The 18209-nt window shown below is 45.5% G+C and overlaps 2 protein-coding genes across 2 annotated transcripts in view; both read left to right on the top strand.

Moving 5' to 3' along the window:
- The window catches only part of cngb1a (cyclic nucleotide gated channel subunit beta 1a), a 31702-nt gene extending 26266 nt beyond the window's left edge, over positions 1 to 5436 (top strand). Inside the window, exons 26-32 of the mRNA XM_085402713.1 lie at positions 35 to 194; positions 287 to 384; positions 527 to 610; positions 698 to 816; positions 1146 to 1292; positions 2234 to 2426; positions 3700 to 5436. Of these exons, the coding sequence (XP_085258839.1) occupies positions 35 to 194; positions 287 to 384; positions 527 to 610; positions 698 to 816; positions 1146 to 1292; positions 2234 to 2426; positions 3700 to 3960 (1062 nt within the window). The 3' untranslated portion in view covers positions 3961 to 5436. The remainder of the gene's footprint in view (positions 1 to 34; positions 195 to 286; positions 385 to 526; positions 611 to 697; positions 817 to 1145; positions 1293 to 2233; positions 2427 to 3699) is intronic.
- Positions 5437 to 11563: 6127 nt separating this feature from the next.
- The window catches only part of kifc3 (kinesin family member C3), a 38858-nt gene continuing 32212 nt past the window's right edge, over positions 11564 to 18209 (top strand). Inside the window, exon 1 of the mRNA XM_085402748.1 lies at positions 11564 to 11839. The gene's annotated coding sequence lies outside the window, so the exon portion shown is untranslated. The remainder of the gene's footprint in view (positions 11840 to 18209) is intronic.

Genomic DNA, 18209 nt, shown 5'->3' on the forward strand with positions numbered 1-18209 from the left:
TCCGCCCCCTTTGGTTTTTGGTGCAATGTGTCAGATGAGGGATGTAGTTGGAGCGGCGACTGCCGGGGAGAACTACTACCGTGCCTGTATGGACAGCACGGTTAAGTACATGACCTCCTACAACATCCCTCGCGAGGTCCAGAACCGCATCAAGACCTGGTACGACTACACCTGGAAGAGCCAGGGCATGCTGGGTAAGAAATGTCTGAGAGAAGCTGTCTGAGACCTGGTCCCTGAACGCCTCGAGTTCAAAGTAACAGTGAGCATTGTGGTGTCCCGTGTGCAGATGAGCAGGAGCTTCTGATCCAGCTTCCCGATAAGATGAGGATGGACATCGCCGTGGACGTTAACTACGCCATCGTCAGTAAAGTCGCCCTGTTTCAGGTCAGAAACGGCGAATAAAAAATAAAAACATTTTTATACACATGAATGCATAAATGTGTGTGTGTGTGTGTGTGTGTGTGTGTGTGTGTGTGTGTGTGTGTGTGTGTGTGTGTGTGTGTGTGTGTGTGTGTGTGTGTCTCAGGGCTGTGACAGGCAGATGGTGTTTGACATGCTAATGAGGCTCAAGTCTGTCGTGTACCTGCCCGGAGACTTTGTTTGTAAAAAGGTAAGAACGCACCTGTCGAGCCGGCAGAGGTGTTACTGAGCTGATGGTGACACAGACTGTGTGTGTGTGTGTGTGTTTGTGTTTCAGGGGGAGATCGGCAGGGAGATGTACATCATCAAGCAGGGCGAGGTTCAGGTGGTGGGCGGTCCTGACCTGCAGACGGTGTTCGTCACCATCAGAGCCGGCTCGGTGTTTGGAGAGATCAGGTCAGAGCTGCTTCCCGTCATCCTGTTAAACAATTAAAAACCTGCACGTGGCGGCTGCAAATAAAGACGTTCAATCGTTCTCAGGATGTGCGGCTGGGCAGCACGCCAGACTGAAATATATTATAGATATATCATCATACTGTGATTAGGTTTTGTTAAAATGATAAAAATAAGACAACTTTCATACCACAGAGGGAGAATGAAATTTACCCAACAGGGTGTTAAATGTTTCAAAAAAGTGAAATCATGTCAGTAGATTAGTTTTTCATGATCAATAATCATAATAAAGGATGTTTTGAAAAAACTCTCTGTGGTCTCTGATTGGTCAGTCTGCTGGCGGGAGGCGGAGGAAACCGGCGCACAGCCAACGTGAAGGCCCACGGATTTGCCAATTTGTTCATCCTGGATAAGAATGACCTGGCAGAGATCCTGGTGCATTACCCCGAGTCCGAAAAACTGCTGCGCAAGAAGGCCAAGTAAGACCGAGACCCTGTTAGAGCGGAACGCAGTTTAATTATTTTAATCCAAATGCGAGTCCTTTCACACCGAATTACGACATTTAAACACAACCAGCTCGTCTTCGAGTCAGCATCTTTACTCTCGCAGCAGCAAAGACTTCAGCTACAACCTTCTGGTTTATGGCTGCCATCGTAACCCCAAGAAACCTTCTTGGCATTTTTTAAAGCATATTGTCAGGGTTTATTGGGAAGTTAAGGTGGAGAACTATTACAGAACCTGCTAACCTGCAACACGTTGTCCAAACCACGGCCGTCGGGTGGAGAGACAACGAGGTTAGTGTTTGCGTCCCACCAGCTCTGTTTTATAAACAGCAGTGAAGACTCTCACACTGAGCTGGAAGGGTTAGGTCCTGTTGTCCTGTCACAGTAGGAACACTATTATTAATAAATACTGATTCACTGCATTCATGACCTTGCAGAGTCTGTAGAGACACACTTATGTTACCACAGTTTACAGATGAATACCTGAGGACAGATTTGTACTTTAACCAGCCGGACTCTGGTCACCATCCGGCTGGAGGCGGATCCAGCATGTCAGTAAAGCAGCCCCACTTGCTAATAACAACCATCAGTTAATAGGAGGCTGATTGTTTCTGCTGCTTCCTCAGCTCGCCTTCCTCTCGTTTGTCTGATCTCTCTGTCTGGGACAGGATTAGACTCACCTCTAATCAGCTCACGGCGCTCGCTCTAGTTTGTGTTTGAGAATCGGGTCAGCTCATTGAGGTGATCCACCTTCCTTTATCTGCTCAGTCAGGCCATGGCGCTGAAGCAGACCGGCCGGAGCCGCGGCAGCCGCCGGAGCTGCTGAATGTCAGATTGTGGAGGTTTGGAGATGTAGGAGCAAGGTTTTCAGTTTCTGAGCTTGTCTGGACTGCCGCCCTGTGTTTGTCTTTGTGCAGGAAGATGCTGACAAAGGACAAGAAGCCGGAGGAGAAGGAGGAGGGTAAAGGTGCAAAGACAGTCATCCCGCCACGACCGGACACACCAGAAATGTTCAAGGCCGCCCTGAAGGTGACGGAGCAGGCAGGCATCGAGGGAACCTTCGCCAAGCTGAAGAAAGTATACAGACCGTCTGAGGCGGGAGAGGCACAGGTAGGCCAGCATCACCACATCACCTCTGTGCAGCTGCAGGGAAGGAAGGATAGATAGATAAAGTGAGGAGACTGAAAGGTTCTTTTCAGTGCTTTATTCAGTGACTCCACCAGAGCAGCTTTGAATGATTCACAGTTTATAATAAGCCACCTTAATCTGATGCTGCACTGTTGTGGAGGCCCTCACGTTATCCCTTGTCTGAAATGAGCTGTTTAACTCCTCCTCTTTAAACCAGCTTTATTCTGACTGGGTCTTCTTCATGGACAGAAGGTTTGATCAGCAGGTGGGAGGGGCTACTGCGTCCACTGCCATATTAGGAATATCAGTAATGTGTCAAAACTGAAATGAAACGATTCATGTCCTAATGCGTGCTGATTGGTAAGAAACAGATTTAGAACATCATCCCTTGATAGAAATTTTCATATAAAAGCTAATTTGCTCGTTTGTTTTCGGGAAACATTCACCTCAATCACTAAAACTGCTTGACCTTAACTTACTTGATAACGTTAAACGCTCTCAGAACCTGGATCAGCTTTTATTTTTGTGCCCACATAGAGTTTTCTCAAATTAGCAGACTCCATTTCTTAGGTAGAGGTAGCTAACGTTAGCTAATGTTAGCTCATGTCAGCTAATGTTAGCTAATGTTAGCCATGGAGTTCTGTAGAGGAGCAAAGCACCTGGGAGACAGCACAAACTAGGAGGGAAGGAAGGAACAGTGGGGGGCGGTAAGGAATTTTAGAAAAAAAGTAGAAATGATGAAAGAAAGCAAGGAGGAGGTGAGGAAGGAAGTAACGGTGCAAGGAAGAAAGGAAATAATAAAGAAGTGAAGAAAGGAAAGGTGGAAAGAAAAGAAAGCAAGGAAAGAAGGGAGGAAGGAAAAGAGGAAGGAAGGATGTTTGTGAAGGAAAGAGGAAATAAAGGAAAGGAGCAGTTAGAAAGGAAGAAAGTGAGGAAGGATGGAAGGTAAAAAGAAGAAAAGAAGAGTGGGTAGGAAGAAAGAAAAGATGGAAGGAAGAAAGGAAGGGTGGAAGGACAGGAGAATGAAAGTTGGAAAGGAAAGAAGGAATAAAGAAAAGCATGAAGGAAGTAAAAAGAAAGACTGTAAAGGAAAGATGGAAAGGAAGGAAGATAAAAAGGATCAAAAATTAATCGTGGGTTTTTCAGGATTTGGATTTTTCCTGTGTGTTTTGGAGACGCCCTTAGAGACCAGCAGCAAAGGAAAGTCATTTTGTCCTCCATCTTTCATCCTGTCCTTTCCTTCTTTGTTCTTCAGGCTCCTCCCTCCATTTCTCCAATCCCGCCCCCTTCTCCAATGCACCGCCGGTCTCCGGTACCCCTGAGTCCAGCTCCGGAAGACGGAGAGGAAACGGTGGCAGAAACAGCCGACAGCTCGGTCATCATCAGGATGACGCCGCGGCACAAAGGGGAGGAGGTTCTCACCGTGGAGATGAAGGCAGGAGAGAGAGGGGGGGAGGAGGAGAAGGAGGAGAAGGAGGAGACGAAGGAGAAGGAAGAGGAGCCGTCAAAGGAGTGAGCTGACAGGAAGCTGCTGCCCTCCACCTGCTCCAAGGAGGAAACAGGACACTCTCAGGTGTAGGACATGCTTCTTCTTCTGTGGTGGATTTTATTGTCACAGAAAAACACATTTCATCTAAACTGTCACATGACAGGAAGGAAGGAGAAGAATGATGTAAATGAAAGGAAGCAGGAAATAAAGCAAGGACGGAAAGAATACTTCCTTCTTTTCTTCCTTCCTCCCACCTTAATTCAGGTTTTTTCAGGTCTCAGAGCTTCAGAGAACTTTGATCTCACGGAGGTTACTGTCTGGCTGCAGTACCGTCTTTGGCCACACGAACTGACTTACATGTACCAGCCATTAGAACCCAGAGGGGCGCTGTTTCACCACGCAGGAGGAGTGTGTCTGTAACAGAAATGATTAAAGAAACTCATTTTCCCAGAATCCCCGGTTTCTGTCCTGCAGCTTCTTAACCACTGACTTTCTGGGGCCCTCCCTCAGCTGATTTTAGAGGCATGTGTTGGGAACTACAGGAAGCAGCCGGAAGAAGAAGAAGAAAGGCGTGAGCTGCGTCTTCTTCATGTAAAAACAGACTGAACATGTATTTGTGGCGTGTGAGAGATCTGACAGCCGCTGATTGATTTTCCACCGAGAGCTGCTCGATAACGCTGTCTGACATCAGCTGAGCTCTGAGGACATCCAATGATTTTAGCCGGCAGCTTCCAGGTCATTCAGGGTCACCAGGATGACGGTTCAGGGTTAGCGGGTCAGTTTGGACCTCTGAGTCATGAGGTCTTCATCAGCACGCACAAAAGTGCAGCATATATTTTAATGTCTGAACATGTTGCTTTTCCTATAACACAGTAAAAAATATCATAGTTAGAACAAATGGTTCACTGTTTGAACTCTGGAAGCTTGTTTCTATCATAGAAAAAAAGATTTTCTGCCATTTATGAACCAAAATTTGCCCAAAAAGTTTGACTAAGTAAGATAAAATTTGGGGATACTGAACCTGAAATTTTGAATTTATGATGTCAAAAATGTACTGAAACAAGCTTCTGTTCATAACAAAAACCGCACATGAAAAATCTAAAATAAGCAATTAAAAATGAAATCATGAGGCAAGCTTTAATACAATAAAGCCTACAGTCATTTTAGCTGTAGCTGCTGGAGGGCGCTGCTGAGCTTTATGATAGGATAAAGAGCCTGGGGGTAGAAGCTCCTGCCCACAGAGCTGCTGCAGTGTTTATACAGGACAGGAAAAGCTTCAGGAAGCGCAGGAAACTGTGTCGGCCGAGCCGAGAAAAAGGCGGGAAAACAGAAACAATGCAGCACAGGAAGCTTCGTGATTACTGCTGATTGTCGAGAGTAGAAGAAGAAACATGTGACAGTGCTGCTTTGGCTCAGAATTCAGGTTTTATTGTATTTGTACTGAAGCAACGACGTCACTGTAAGAATTAAAAACCAGTTTGTAAATAAAATGATTATAACGAGCGTCTGTGTTTCAGCTAAGATTGCTGCACATTTCATTTCTTCATATTTTGTAGGGAAACATGCAAACACACATGGAAATAAAGGCAAAATCAGAGTTTGCGCGACTCCGGTGAGCTTAAAGCGAATATTTGGTGTAGCACCTTTATTCTCAGGGCTTCTTGAAGGATGTTCAAAGCTCTTCTTTGGGTGTTTCTGCCTTTCCTTCTGTTCTCTGTCAGGATGATCCCACACTGCTTCAGTAACGCTGAGGTCCGACTCTGGGGAGGCCGACCCATGACCGATAGACCAGGTGTGCTTTTACGGCATTGTTATGCTGAAAATGAAGCTGCTGCCAATATGCACATAGTAATAAAACCAGACATAGCAATAAAATAAAAAATAAGAATGAATCAGTTATCCACAGAGTTAAAAGCCAGGGAATAAAAATAGGTTTTTAACAAAGACTTAAAACTGGCACTGATGCAGCCTGTCTAATGTGGAGAGGAAGGTTATTCCAAAGCATCGGCGCAGCAACAGAGAACGCTCGGTCTCCTCTAAGTTTCAGCCGTGACTTTGGGACCGAAAGCAGCAACTGCTCAGCTGACCGAAGGGAACGAGTGGGGACGTGGGGCTGTCAGACAAATAAACAGGTGCCAGACCATTTTAGAGATTTAAAAACCAATAAAAGGACTTTAAAACGGATCCTAAATTCAATAGGAAGCCAGTGTAAAGAGGCCAAAATCGGAGTGATGTGATCAAATTTCCTTCTGCCAGATAAAAATCGTGCTGCAGCATTTTGCACTAATTGCAAGCGTGACAAACTGCCCTGCCCAACCCCTATTAAAAGAGAATTGCAATAATCTAAACGTGAGGTAATAAAGGCATGAATAACACTTTCCAAGTCACGCTTGGAAAGAAAGGGCTTAACCTTTGATAAACATCTGAGTTGATAAAATGCTGATTGTACAGAAGTGCAGAATTTTAACTCCGAGATTTGTGATCAAACTCTTTAGTTGGGAAGTCAAAGCTGCAAGATCAACATCCGGAGTATGAGAAGAACGATTTGGGCCGAATAAAATTGCTTCTGTCTTCCGATCATTAAAATTTAAAACGTTTTTTGCCATCCATGCTTTGACATCAGTAAGGCAGTCAAGCAGAGGTCCAGTTGGGAGACTATCAGAATGACTAAAAGGTAAGTAGAGCTGGCAGTCATCTGCGTATAGATGGAATGGCACTTTATGCTTTCGGAAAATCGCGCCAAGAGGCAAAAGGTACAACGAAAACAATAACGGCCCAAGAATAGATCGCTGTGGCACACCCCAAAGCAGAGGGGCCACAGAGGATGAAGCCGACCCCAACTTAACACAAAAGGTCCTACATAAGAGATAGGACTTTAACCACAAAAGTGCCAAACCAGAAATTCCCACACAGTGCTGCAAGCTGGAGATCAGCAAATCGTGATCCACTGTGTCAAATGCAGCGGTCACATCCAACAAGACCAGCACTGCATATTTACCACAGTCTGTTGCTATCAGGAAGTCATTCATAACTTTTACGAGGGCTGTCTCCGTACTGTGGAATGGCTTAAAGCCGGACTGAAAGATTTCTGACAATTTAGAGTCATTCAAGTAGTCCATCAACTGAGTATAAACAATCCTTTCCAGAATCTTACTAAGAAAGGGAAGCTTAGAGATGGGTCTAAAATTTGACATGACTGAACTGTCTAAGCCCGGTTTCTTAAGTAAAGGATGCATGACTGCATGCTTAAATTACCTAGGTACCTGACCAGACAAAAGACTAGTATTAATAATGTTCAGAATGTGTGGTCCGATGATAGGAAATACCTTTTTAAGAAAACGGGGAGGAACAACGTCATTTGGAGAGCCACACGGTTTAGCATTCAGCACAAGTTTCTCTGAATCAGATAAAACAATTGGTAGAAAAGCAGAGAACAAACTTGAGCAAGAACCATGCATGGCTGGGTCAGCAATAGGTAGAGTCGGAGGTCTCAAACTAGCAACCTTGTCCACAAAATAATTAAGAAACTTATTAGCCGTCAGTGATGTGTTTCTGTGACAGGCGGCTCGTAACAAAGAGCCTGAAGCTCAAACAGGTTCTTTGCTAACTTGTCTGTTACGTGTCGACACAACACCAATTCATCCCTTCAGTTGGGAGCCTTTTTATGCTTGAATGATTCATAGATTGGGATTAAGAGGTTTAAGCAAACAAAAGCATTCCTCTGAGAATGGTCATCCCAAAGACTGGAAATGAACCTCGTGACACCAAGTCTGACTGCTTAATATCAGCATGGACTTTGCTTCCAAGTGTCGGTCCTTTAAAGCTCGCACTCTGTCACTCAACCATCCGGATGTGTTCCATCACTTCCATGACCACAGGTGTAGAAATGCAGATAGCTTCTACAAACCTGAAGGCACTGAGACCAAAGTCATCAGGTAAGTGTTCACTGAGCTGAGGTGAGGCTCCTTGTCTCATAGACGTCCTCCTCTCACTCCTGACCAGCCACAGCAGATGATTACCAGGTTTCTTCCTGTTAAAGGGGAGTTTTTGCTTCCCACTGTGGCCATGTGCTTGCTCATAGAGGGGTTGCGTGATTGTTGAGGTTTTCTCTGTGTTATTGTAGCCCCCTGCTGGCTGTTGCAAACAATGCAGGTCTAGGTCGTCACTCAGAGGCTGTGTGTCTCTTATAAACACTGCATGGATGCAAACTGTTGTTTTAGAAAACAGGAAGGTATTTGGGGGGTTTCGGTTTGTGATCTCGAGTCGATTAACGATCTCTGCGTTTCCTTGTTTTCAGCACTGATGGAAAAACTATGAAACCCTTCAGTTTACCTTTAAAGAGGCTGCTGTCTTTAACTGCTTCACTGTTTGAGGCCTTGATGTGTTTCACGTGTTTGTGTGAGCATAAGAGGTGCTGCCTTCAGGGTCCATGGGTAAACATAAACTCTCTTAACTGAAACTAAACTAAAAACTAAAACCAGATGTGAAAAAAATACTTTCTTAGTAGAAATAGAATATAAACTATACTTGCAAAGTAAAATGGGCGATCGTGGCTCAAGAGTTGGCAGTTCGTCTTGTAATTGGAAGGTTGCCGGTTCTGACAGTCTCAGTCGTTGTGTCCTTGGGCGAGACACTTCACCTACTGCCTACTGGTGGCGGTCAGAGGGCCCAGTGGCGCCAGTATCCGGCAGCCTCGCCTCTGTCAGTGCGCCCCAGGGTGGCTGTGGCTACAATGTAGCTGCCATCACCAGTGTGTGAATGTGTGGATGACTGAATGTAGTGTAAAGTACTTTGGAGTCCTTAGGGAATAAGTAAAGCGCTATACAAATACAGGCCATTTACCAAAATCTAACATGTCAGTTTTAGTTTCTGTTAGTTTGATCAAACGTGAAGAAGCTGAAACTCAAAAATGAAACTGAAACAAACAAACCTGCACGTCCTCAAACCAAAGTGAACAAATGAACAATACAAACATAAAAAGCTTCCTTTAAACGTGGGTGTTGTGTGAAGTCTTTGGCTTCTTTAGACAGAAAACGCTGAGTTAGTTCAAAGGTTTAATTGTGCTTTGATTAAAATAAGACGATTTTAGATTTCAGACTTCTTGCTGGATCGCGGCAACTATTTCTAAGTGATTTTTGAAGCTTCCTGATGGATATCAGTGAGGAGACGAGGACAGGAAGTGGAAATGACTCTCAGCCCAAACACATGCGCTTCACATGTTCAGCTCTGACTGAGTAATGGTTTCATAACCTCAGAGAATATGGAATTTTTCTCATAGCAGAGACCTGCGGGTCATCCTCGCACGTCCTGATTGGCTGCAGTGTTTGAGACTCAGCCCTATAACAGACCCACAGGCCTCCAGCCTCCACGTCGCCGTCTTTTTCCACGAAGCCTGAGGTGGAAAATCACCAAAAGTCTGAAGCCACACAGACGTCTGTGGGATATGATGAAACTTCCACCACCAGTAAAATGAAATGCAGCAGCAGCAGAACAGACTGGGAGGCTTCCAGTTGCTGGATGAAACTGGTGGGAGGTGCATTGGAGAGCATTTTCATGTGTTCATCAGTTTTCCTGTGAATCTTGAAACCTGCAGCTCAGCAACAGATGTGCCTGCTGACAGATGCTGAAAGATTTTTACACAAAGCAGCGACTGAAATAGCCGCTGACAACATTTTAAAGGTTAGTCTGATAAAACAGAATATTCAGGAGGAGGCGTCACGCTGCTGTTTGCATCTTCTCCCTGTGCCTGTTTGGGCTGTTAGATAAACTGCTGCTGGATCCAGAGAACACGTGGGTCAGTTTGCTGCTCGCTCTGCCTCATGGATAACTGTGCGCTCACCTTGGTAATGACAGGTTTCTGCTGTGGCGACAGTCTGAGGACCAGCTGCTTGTTTCGGTGCACACACGATGCATTTCTTTCTCCGAGGCTTAAAGATGAAGCTCTGCGTGACCTCAGGTCCTTTCCATTTACTTGCATGGACAGGAAGCGACACATCCAGATGTTCAGAATGAACGTTCTCCTGTTCTCCTTCATATTGATTTGGGGATTTCTGCATGAAGGTAAACCTGGCCTCCTCATAAACCCCATGGCAGCACTGAGCCAGAGGAGCAGCACTATGCAGCGCACCGTTGCAGGGCAGGTTCCTGCATCTTTTTTCAAATGGTTAACATAGTGCCAGTTCAGTTCAGTTTCATTTACACATCATCAAATCACAACAACAATCACCTCAAGGTGCTTTATATTGTAAGGTTAAGATGCTAATAATACAGAGAAGACCCCCAAACTCAAACATCCTCCTATGAGCAAGCAGGAAAAGCCCGATTTAAACGAGAATCCTAAATCTTTAAATCTGCTTCCTTCACCAAGATGAAGGATGAAGATCACTGTGTCACTTTTTTTCAAGTGAAGAAGTTAGAAACACTTTCTAAATTTGACTTTTTTGCATTTAGAATTATATATAAAATTCTATTTATCCTCAGCAGCAGAGGTGACTCCTGGTCTTCCCTTCCTGGGGCGGTCCTCATGTGAACCAGTTTCCTCGTAGTGCTTGATGGTTTTTGGGGACACATTCAAAGTTTTCTGGACTGACTGACCTTCAGTTCTTAAAGTAATGATGGGCTGTCGTTTCTCTTTACTTAGCTGATTGGTTCTTGCCATAATATGAATTCTAACAGTTGTCAAGTAGGGCTGTGAGCTGTGAACCAACCTGACTTCTGCACAACACAACTGATGGTCCCAACCAGATTAAGAAATTCCACAAATGAACCCTGACAGGCTCACCTGTGAAGTGAAACCATTCAGGTGACTACATCATGAAGCTCACTGAGAGGCAGCGAGGTTTGCAGCGCTGCCAACAAAGCAAAGGGCGGCTACAGGAAACTAAAATCTAAAACATATTTAGAGTTAGTTGTCATTTTTTTCAGTTTGTGTTTACATTTTAGAGAGAAGTAAAAATAAAGAAAAACCATTCAATGAGAAGGTGTGTCCAAACATTGTGCTGGTGTGTACATTTACAGTGATGCATTCAGGAGGGTGGCACTGAGGTCCAAAGTCCGGATTAAGTCACACCCCCACACCTGTGTGGAAACACCTGTTATTTCTTCCTTTCTTCAAGCTTCCCTTAATGTGCCGCTCACCTGCATCTGCAAATACTGCATAAATAGATGCATTTATATAAAGTCTGAAGTCTTATTGTTGTGGTTTTATCTCACAAAGTGAAAACATGTCTCGCGCTCTCTTTGCAGGTTTTATGTAAAAATATGTCACATTTGCCCAAAAACACCAAGATGAGAGCTTCTGTTATGTAAACAGTTTCAGCTGCAGTGGGTCAACGTGACACACTGGCCACTTTGTACTGTCTGTAAAGATGTCTGTATCAGTCATATTACTGACATGTTGTCACCTGTTTGACTCTTTGCAGTGATACATACTGACACATGTGCGGGTCATGCTGATGTTTTAGAAAACAAAAAAGAATAATCATGAAATAAAGAAAAATCTAAATTTTAAAGAGCTCATCTGAGCTGATGACGTATGTGTGCCAGATCTTAGCCTGATGTTTTTCACTGACAGTCTCACAGTCAGACCCGCCCTCCGTCTATAAAAGTGCCATTTTTTCCACTCCGCCCATGCGCGCTCAAACACACACGCAACCACAGAGTCACCGCATATCCCACAGTCCGTGAAGGCAGCAGCACCAAGCAAGCAGTCCGGAGTTTCCAGCGGCGCAGGGCAGGAGGCGCACACGGATTCGGGGCCTCGGAGATCCGCAGGTTTCACTTTGAATCCGCGTCTGGTTGCTGGAGAGTCTGCCCGAGTCTGCAGAAGACTTCACTGCGAGGAAGGAGCGGGAGAAGAGGAGGACGAGGAGAAGGAGGGAGAGGAGGCGCTGCTCGGGACCGGGAGGTAAGGAGAAGTCTGCTTCCTCTAAACTTTTCCTTCCGTCGGGCTGTCAGCTGTTCAGAGTCTGGGTTCTGGGTGCTGTCCTTCACATGACCCGGGTCTGACCCGGCTCGGCCCGCCTGTTTCTGCCTCTTTTCATCCGGCCGTCCAGCAGCTTCCACCGCTTCAAAGCTCTTTTCTTTCTCAGCGGTTTTTACGCGGACAAAAGCCCCGCGGCCTCACCTGGCCAGCTCTCCACGTGTTAGTTTCCATGGTGATGATGACGACAGGCCCGCCGGCTGTCAATACCGCTCCATCAGTTCATGCCCTGATCGATGGCAGGGGTTCAGTTTGACCTGCAGCACAGAGGTCCGAAACCTGCGTTTACGCAATCCCGCTGATCAGAGCTCAGCTTCACCATCAGCAGACGACCAAGTTTCTGTCAGCAGCAGCTTCTTTACCTCACAGGAGCAGAAAGCAGCAGCTCTCTGCTTTACTGCTGGGAAAACACGTTTTCAGCTCATCGGAGTTTCAGTAAAAAGTCAGAAAAGTGAAATATTTGCACGCACGTGTTCTCGGACACTTTGTCCACATCACAGAAAACTTCTGCTTCGCGTCCGGTTTGTTTTTAGAGTTTATTCTCAGAGTGGCAGCAGATGCATGCTCGTGGAAATGACACAGACGGTGTCCACCTCATCGACTAATCGATTAATCGTCTGCCCTGCTGTTAGCTTTCATCAGCAGATCGCAGGTTTAGTCTGTGAGTGTACAAACGCTGAAGAGGGAGAGATGCAGGAGAACAAATATCTGGATTTTCTCCTTCAAAGATCTTAAACTTATTTTCAAACTTGATCTAAACGATCATCGGAGCAGAAAAATAAAAATGAATATTTGGTTCGGTTTGTCGTTGCTGTGGTTTCGTGTCCTTGAGCAGCAGCTGTGCAGAGCGGAGGAGGAACAGCGAGGAGTTTATTTACTGAAAGTTGCATTTAAACAGCAGCAGGAGAAACCGTCACATTTAAGGCAGTTTACAGACGGAGGGAATAAATTTGCCTTCTTTTATCTGATATCCATCAATAACTGGAGCAAGAATGAGCAAAATGGTCATAAGTCAGAACAACTTTAATTCATTTTTAAATATAGTGACGCGTTTAAAGAACTTCTGAGGAGAACAGTAGACCTACAACCTCACGTTTAGGACCATCAGGTCGGCCTGGGGTGGGATGGTGATCTATTTACATTTATTTCTGGAGAGCAGGAGTCTTCTGACTTCTGTTAAAAATGATCGATTATCGTTTTTGCTGAGACGCATCAATGAGAAATGTTCTGGATCTTCATCATTGATGTTCACAGTTAAGTCTTAGAAAGCAGAACCAATAAAGGTGTCACGTTTTCACATCTGAGCACCTGTAAACGCCGAGTCAGCTGACTGTTACCACTCTGTGGTCGTTGCTGTTGTTGCTTTGGTTGCCGTGGTTGCATTGGTTGCAGGAGTTGCTTCAGCGTGTTGGTCTTGCTTCCTGGTCTTTTGCGGGTTTCTTTCAGCTGAATAAACTGTTTAAACCTGAAGTCAAACATTCGCCGTTGCGGCGCTTTGAATCGGGCCGAGAGCTCGGCTCAGGAAAGATGCTGGAAACTTTTCAGCTGAGAGGAAGAAGAAAGGTGTGTGTGTGTGTGTGTGTGTGTGTGTGTGTGTGTGTGTGTGTGTGTGTGTGTGTGTGTGTGTGTGTGTGTGTGTGTGTGTGTCTGAGCGAGCAGATGAGGCCTGAAGCGAGCTGCACGAGAAGCTGCTGAAGTTTTTCCTCTGGAGTCAGACGCTTCCTGTTCCTGCAGCAGTGATGGAGGAGGTTGGCCTGCAGGGTGTGTCTGCACACGCTGACCACCGCAGCACAAAACCTTCTATAAATACAGTCTCCTCTCCGAAGAAGCCTCGTCACACTTCACTGGCGTGGACAGACTCCTTCTTTAACCCTTAAACTTCCAGGTTTCCAGAGTTCGGAGCTTCTTTCTCTCTCTGGAGCTTTCCGGTTTCTCCTGTGATAACTGAGAAAATGTCCTTTAACATGAGAGCAGGAGAAGCAGGAACCCCACACAGTGTCACCACAGGAGCCCGACTATGACCGGTCTCTTTTAATTTCACCAACAGCTCCAAATATTTCACGTAAAAGCAGGAAAAGGAACAAATTAAACCGTTTTGTTGTCGGGCGTCTTTCAGCACACGTTCTTTAGAAAACTGTTTTTCTGCTCTTAGTGTTCGATTCCCCGTCACGTCTGACGTGACGTGTTTTTAGTCTGCGGCGTACACACAGCACCGCTTTTATCCAGCCGGCTACGACCGAAGCGTGGCCTACAAAAGGTCGATTGTGAAAGCTTCGCCAGGTGTGCTGCGTCACTGTGCTGCCACAATTCAGACAAGAGTGACCACAAAGCTTTGTTGGGTTTTGTAGCTTCCAGGTAACAGGGAGTTGCACCTTGTTTACTGCACTGTTCCCAGGACGGCCTCTGCAGGCTCACGTGTGTTTACGCCGACTTCCTGCATCAGCCTAACTTCCACGTTTCAGAGCGACCGTCTCTGCGCGGATCCTTTTACGGCGCCCGTCAGAGCCAAAAAAAAGAGCTCGTCATTTTCCTTCTTAAATCTGTTTTTATGTTTTACTTTGTTGCCTGAACTCGCCCGGCCTCACAGCTTGTGTGTCTTTCATATTCAGGCTGCTTACAGGACGAAATGATTGGGCGTGCATCAGAAGTTGGTGACGGTGAGCTCTGCCCGTGCAGCTACCCATCAAAACACCTGGAAACGATTCTAATGGTCATCAAAGCACAACTTTATTGATATACACAGAGGTGTCAAAACTCGTCATTGAGGGCACAGAGGAGTTGGTCAGATGTCGTCTTTTTGGGGTAGCGGGATAAAGGCGGGAGCTGCAGATGTGTCAGTGAACATGTTGGCAGGTCAGCAGTGATTTTACACTTCAGACTCTGAACTCAGCAAACAGCCGGTTAACCTTTAATGAGCCGAGCGGCTGAAGCTGGTTCCTGTAAAGCTGAGCAGCTGGAGTCAGAGCTAGTGTGATGCTCAGTTAAACCGGATACCAGCGAACGCCTCGTCTCAGCAGCTGTTAGCACATCTGCTTTATCAGGAAGATGACTTAAATGAAAGCTCACGTTTGCTCCTGTTTGGTGTCTTTCTGTTGGTTTCTGCCGTCGCTGCTTCGGTTTGGTTCTAAATCTGATTTCTGACAGCAGAGATCACAGAGGAGTCGTGAAGGCAGCACGAGCTCTTCTGTTGTGTGAGGAAATTTAGTTTACTGCCGTTTGACTTGTTCGTGGACTCGATTTACTCGTCAGATGTGACGCTGCTGTGAGACGCCCGCGGGCCTGCAGGGAGGGTGTGGTGCTTAATGTGTAACGTCTTTTCAAGTATGGTGATGACGACGATGATGATGATAGTTATTATGTCATCTTGACTTCACGCTGAGGGACTGAACCCAGCATGAGAGGGGGAGTGTGTGCACTCACACACTCCCCCTCTTGTATGTGTGTCTTAGTGGGGACTTGAATAAATTTGAGACATTTTGAGGACTTTTTGTTGAGCAAGACGGAGTCCAGATTCAAAAATGTAGTAGTTGTTCGTTTTTTTTTTTCTTGTCATTTCTAACTTTATGTGACTCCATCACTCTGTATGCATTGGGGTGTCTTGCTCTGCACTATGACCAAAATCTCATATCCCGATATAACACTTCTTATCCCGATAACGATATATATCGCACAAATTTTACATTTTCGGTAAATTCTGTGGATCTCGGGCAGCTCGACCTGTGTGAAGTGTTTTCAGCTGTGCGTCGTGTACCTGGAGTCGAGTGTTTTGTCTGATGCCTAAAGCAATACGTTTTTAGACAGAAGTTGTAACCGCCGTCATTTTCTTTGTATTTATTACATGGCGTGCGTCGGGGCAACGCCCGTTTTAACGTTTGAGTCTGAGGTTTATTTGGAGCACCTGACAGCTCGTTTTTGCTTTCATCCGTAAACTCTCTACAAACTCTTTCACGTGATTCTTGCGTCGGTGGTTGAAGAGGTTTGTCGTGTTTGAGTCTGTGGTGGGGGCCGGTTTGCGGCGTAATTTACGGAGTACAGTTTTCTGGTCCGTGTCAGACATTTCATAACCAACCCATGTCCGTGCTACAGAGGCAGCCCCTCGTTTAGGAATAAGGTCCTCGATTTGCTTGGACTGGTCCTTCTGTTTGGAGCTCCCTGGTTCTGCCTCGTCGTCACTGGCTATGCTGGGATTCTCTGTGCGTGCATCCACGTGGTGACTGTAAGCGCCATTTATAGTCACGTCATGTTTGTATTTGAGGTCATTTGTTTGATGCATATTCTGAAATTTGATGATTGAGAATAATGTATTTTTCTGTCATTTCAGTTTATTTTGAAAAGTCTCAACAGGATCTTGAGCTTTATTGTGAAGGGTTTATATGGAAAATAAACAAGCGGACTCCGGAGCCACACGATAGTCTTACTGTCATTGTTGCTAACGACAACGCGTAAAAACAGTTGCTTGTCTGTCTGTAATGTGGTTATTTAAATCTTAGAGCGAAGTTTAAGAAATGACCAAGCTGCTACAGTGACCATCAAAACCATGAAGCAATATTCTGTAAACAGTTTATTTTCTGACACCACGAAACAAACGGTCGCGTATAACATGAAACGATAAACGTTTTCATATCGTCGTATCGAACAGCGCTATGTCCTGCCTGTGAATGCTTCAACATGCAGACTGGAGGGATCATCCACCAGCCTTCTGATTGGTCAATGATCTGTTTGACATCCTGAGCCAGAGCCACTCTCCTACTGCTGGTTTGCAAAGTGCACACTGTCAGATTCAGCGACTTGAGTTTTTCTACTGCAAAGTTTAAACAGTTTATTTTGAAAAACTGAGAATCTGAAAGACATTTGTGCTTTCTTTCAGTCTTTGAGTTTGTATTTGTTTGTTATTCACCGTTGAAAATGTTGCTAACGTCTCGTTTAGTAAATGAAGTCACTCTGCAGGACTTGTTTTTGGATGCCGGGTCCCCCTAAGCAGATCAGCCACGAGGCCTGAGAATTATGTCAGCGGCAGTGCTCACAAAGATGTGTATACAGATGTGACTGTGTTATGTAAGGCGTGTGATTAAAACCAGACGGCTGTAGCCGGGCTGAGTCCAGCAGGCGGAGCAGCTGAGTCAGATCTCCCATGATGCCTTGGGGCATCTCTGCTGTACGTGTGATTGGGTCTGGGGACTTCATTTCCTGCTCAGTGGGATTCCAATAAAACAGAAAGCGAGTGGCTTCATGTCGGCCCTGCAGAGCTGCTGAAGCCAGCACGGGTTTATTGACTGAAAACAATGACAGGAAACACACACACACACACACACACACACACACACACACACACACACACACTAGTTTAACAGTGATATTTGATCCAGATGTTATTTTTTTATTTAAGTGTGACGATTTGTTTTGCTGGTGTTTGGACTTTAAAGCGCAGCAGGTGGTTTGTGGGAGATTTGAGTCGTTTTTGTTTTTTCACTTCAGATTAAATACTCCAGCTAAAAGTTTCAGGCCTGGTGAGATGAAACTGAACCATCGCAGTAAGAAACGGTCGCTGTAGATCAAAGACAGAGCTGGGCATCGTCTGGATTTCTATAATCGATTCGATTTCTGACACAGTCAGAAATATTCTAATTTGTGCCGTCGGGTGAACGATCCGCGCTCTGTGTTTACGTCTTTCTGCTCTCATTTACTGTTTTAGCTGTTTGGCAGCTGTTGAAATAGTTCTGTGAGCTTAAACTGAGATTCTGGCGTTTCTGGCAAAATTCATTTATATTTAGAAATTGATTCAGGATTTAATTTATCGATATCGCGTTATTCAAGCTAAAATAGAGTTGTTGTTTTTAAACCCAGCCCTAGTTAAAGCGGTCTCAGAGCCGTTTCTCTTATTTAGCCTAAAAGGGATGGCCAAATCAGAAACCCCTCTGTCGGGGGTCTGCATGCTCCTGCCTGTCTTGAATGACTTCTAGCCTGTCATATCCGGCTTTATCTTCCTCTGATAATCAAAATAAAAATCAGGAACGGGGGCTCCGGTGAGAAAGGAGCCGACGCCACGTATCCTGGTCCTGTTCCCGGCCTACCTTCATCCATCCTCAGAAATCAGAAAGCTCGCTGCTGAGTATCAAACGCCTGACGAGTCTCACAGAGGCGAGAGCTGCCGGCTGTCGCTTCAGCTGTGATTCTGTTACGAACCGTTTGTGCCGCGAGTCTGAACGTCGTTCCAAAGTCTCGTCTCTCTGTGAGGACGTGGGCTGTTGGATTCATTGTTTCATATTAAATATTTCAGTGGTTCTGCCCGTGTGAG

The sequence above is a fragment of the Rhamphochromis longiceps genome, linkage group LG1 (genome assembly GCF_057381845.1).
Source record: "Rhamphochromis longiceps isolate RC_006_pf linkage group LG1, R_longiceps_female_GT1.1, whole genome shotgun sequence".
NCBI lineage: Eukaryota > Metazoa > Chordata > Actinopteri > Cichliformes > Cichlidae > Rhamphochromis > Rhamphochromis longiceps.